Source organism: Odontomachus brunneus, unplaced genomic scaffold (genome assembly GCF_010583005.1).
Source record: "Odontomachus brunneus isolate Ranch 3 - 2012 unplaced genomic scaffold, Obru_v1 Obru_scaffold_168, whole genome shotgun sequence".
In the NCBI taxonomy this organism is placed as follows: domain Eukaryota; kingdom Metazoa; phylum Arthropoda; class Insecta; order Hymenoptera; family Formicidae; genus Odontomachus; species Odontomachus brunneus.
The window spans coordinates 87542-90399 of record NW_022639618.1 but is presented as its reverse complement, the minus strand read 5'-3'; the positions used below and the strand labels follow the sequence as shown (position 1 = coordinate 90399).

At 28.2% G+C, this 2858-nt stretch overlaps 1 protein-coding gene across 3 annotated transcripts in view; it reads right to left on the bottom strand.

The window, feature by feature from the left end:
- Positions 1-1131: 1131 nt before the first annotated feature.
- The window catches only part of LOC116851228, an 8061-nt gene continuing 6334 nt past the window's right edge, over positions 1132-2858 (bottom strand). For 2 of the 3 annotated variants that reach the window (XM_032830448.1, XM_032830446.1), the window contains 3 exons: positions 1634-1793; positions 1330-1432; positions 1132-1222 (listed from right to left, as the gene is read on the bottom strand). In XM_032830448.1, coding sequence (XP_032686339.1) covers positions 1219-1222; positions 1330-1432; positions 1634-1793 — 267 coding nt within the window. In that variant the 3' untranslated portion in view covers positions 1132-1218. Of the gene's footprint in view, positions 1223-1329; positions 1433-1633; positions 1794-2858 lie in introns of those variants that run through there. The other variant, XM_032830447.1, reaches the window with a different exon arrangement.

The window sequence follows — 2858 nt, the reverse complement described above, 5'->3', positions numbered from 1 at the left end:
AATGTCTCCAGAATATCTCCACAATATTATAACTTAGTCCCATAAGACATTGCAGAGACATTTCTATAATATCTCTTAGTTATCTCCAGAATATTGCACATTTCAAATGTAATATTCTGCAGACATTGCTGAGACGATTTGTGCTGTGTGGGGATATCTCATAAATATTATAAAAATATTTATTAAAATATATACATTTAAATACATTTTTCTCTTTTCCTGAATTTTTCTTAAAATTTCCATTTTATTGTTTCACACGCTACTTAATTGAATTTAAATTGTACTTTGTAAATTTGCTTACCATTGCTGAGATTCGAATTTCTTATTTTTTTATTAATTTAATAATTTTAAATAATTATATTTATTTTTTTCATATATATTATTTGTAAATAGATATATTTACAAAATATTACTACAAATATTTATTTTTTGTTTTTTATAAATATTGTATAAAATATTTAATCTGTATTTTAATAATATTTTCAATAAAAATTTTGAATACTTGAAGGAAAAATACTTTTTCCTTCATGTATGTACAATATTTTTATTATATTTATATAATATTTTTTTAAGAAATAATTTGAAATAAATATTTATCATAAATATTGTGTGCTGTCTGAGAAGCGCACTACTTTCTGCACACCAAAGAATCGTATTCGTACTTAAGGTTCCTGCACATTCGGAACTCAGGCTATAATTTTTCGGCAGCCGCTTGGATTGGGATGCTAAAAGTTGCAAGCAGTTGCACAATTCTGCTTGCAAATTAAAGAACGGTCAAGATTTACGCAGTCTGCAGCTTAATGTGCGCAACTGAATATACAGAACAATTAAATTATGCATCGGATGCATCGAGTTGTATCTGTTGCGAATAAAAGAACGCACCCTTAGTGTTCTTATATTTTATAGTTACAGTAGTGTTTTTTAACACAATTATTCTATAAAACAGTAAATATATATCATTATATTTTAAGGTACGACTTTATTATTTATTAACAAATTATTAATTCTAATATTTATTATAATATTTAATATTCTAATATTTAATAGAATTATAAATTATAATTCTAATATTCTAATATTTGTTATATATAATATTAAGTGTAAATCGTACATTAATACAAGGTTTTAAAATAAAAGGTACAATGAGGTTTTAATATAAAGAGACATTTTGAGACAAAAAATATTCAAATATTATTCAAAATCGTTCTTCGTAGTGTTTTATCTGGAACGAAAAAATCATTGAAGTTGTTAATAGTTATTAAATAAACAAAACACAAGAAATTAAAATGTAAGGTAATATATTTCTTAAATTCACTATTTATTACTTACATTTCTCTATCGAAACGCTGCTTAGCTCCAGCAAGCCATTTGCTGATCCATTCGGATATCTCTTTTGTTGTTGTGTTATTTTTGGTCGTTGTTGTTATTATATCTAAAATAAACATTAGTTTATATTTCACAAATTATTTCAGAATTATTTTCCAGATATATTTAAGTTAAATTGTAGTCAAACATCTCAATGAACAAGTGAATTTTACTTCATTGATAAGGATTTTAATTTCACTCTTCCACTTGTCGATTTATTTATACATACAATAAAAAAATCATAAGCATCGCATGGCCGAATACGTACGTATAATACATTGAGCAATCTGCAATTCTTCAAAAGACTTCTTGTTTTTAAAACCAGTAAAATTAAATCCCATAGCAAATTCGTTAGTAATAATTTTTTTCATTATCTTCTTAACACGATCGTGATCGTCTCTTCCTCCCAAAGTTTTCAAATAATCAATCTAAAAATATTAAATTGTATTATTTAATAAGTGATTTGGATAATTATATAATTTAAAATTATAATTACATTTAAATAAAATTTAATAAGAGCTAATAGTAATATCAATAGTATTTCTTATTATATTTTTGATCAGTAATAATATAAAAAAACTAACTGTATAATGAAATTTTTGTTATTTTACGTATTTATGATCTTTTTGGAAGTGCAATGCAGAAACATGCAGTTAAAAACATATTGTAATATATAAAGATGCAAGGAACAGTAACCCCCAGATAGCGAAATTTGCGCGAGCAGTTTTCAAGCGGAGCCTGCTATAAACTTTTTATGGAAAATAGACAACAAATTTGATGCTGCATCTGTTATATCAAATAAAACTTGTCTGTTATATCTGTTATATCAAATAATGTCAAACTGCAGATAGATATGCAACAGAGTTTACTATCAAGCAATGCATGCAGATTTGCAGCGAAAACCGTGCAGAGTTTGTAGTGATTTGACGGCAGATTGGGTGCATTTGGCGACAGAGTCTGCTGACAGATAATGTGTGCAGATTGATAGCAACAATCGCACTGGTCCTGCAGTACAACAGAAGTCGGTTCAGTTTCTGCCGCCAATGGTCGCGTTCAGCGAAGAAAACTGTTTCGCTACTTCTACGTAGCGAACGTCCACGATTGGAGTATTCTCTTAGATCTATCAAAGATGTACAGTATGTTTGATAAGAGCGTGTACGGCAAAACTCAAAAACTTAGGATAATACATAAATTGAAAAAATTTGTACACATTATGCATGATATAGACTGCGATGCTTTATTATTAATAAGTTGTCCAGTCGCCTCCATTATCAATAATTGACTGGCATCTCCGAGGCATACTTTCTACTAATTTTACAGCATAATCTTCAGACAAAGATCTCCATATAAATCGAATCTGTCGAATTAACTGCTTGACGGTCCATATTTTCTTTCCTCGGAGCTTAAACTTTATAAGCGCCCAAACATTTTCAATTGGATTTGCATCTGGCGACTGTGAAGGCCAATCCAGTACGTCAACGTCATTTTCTTGT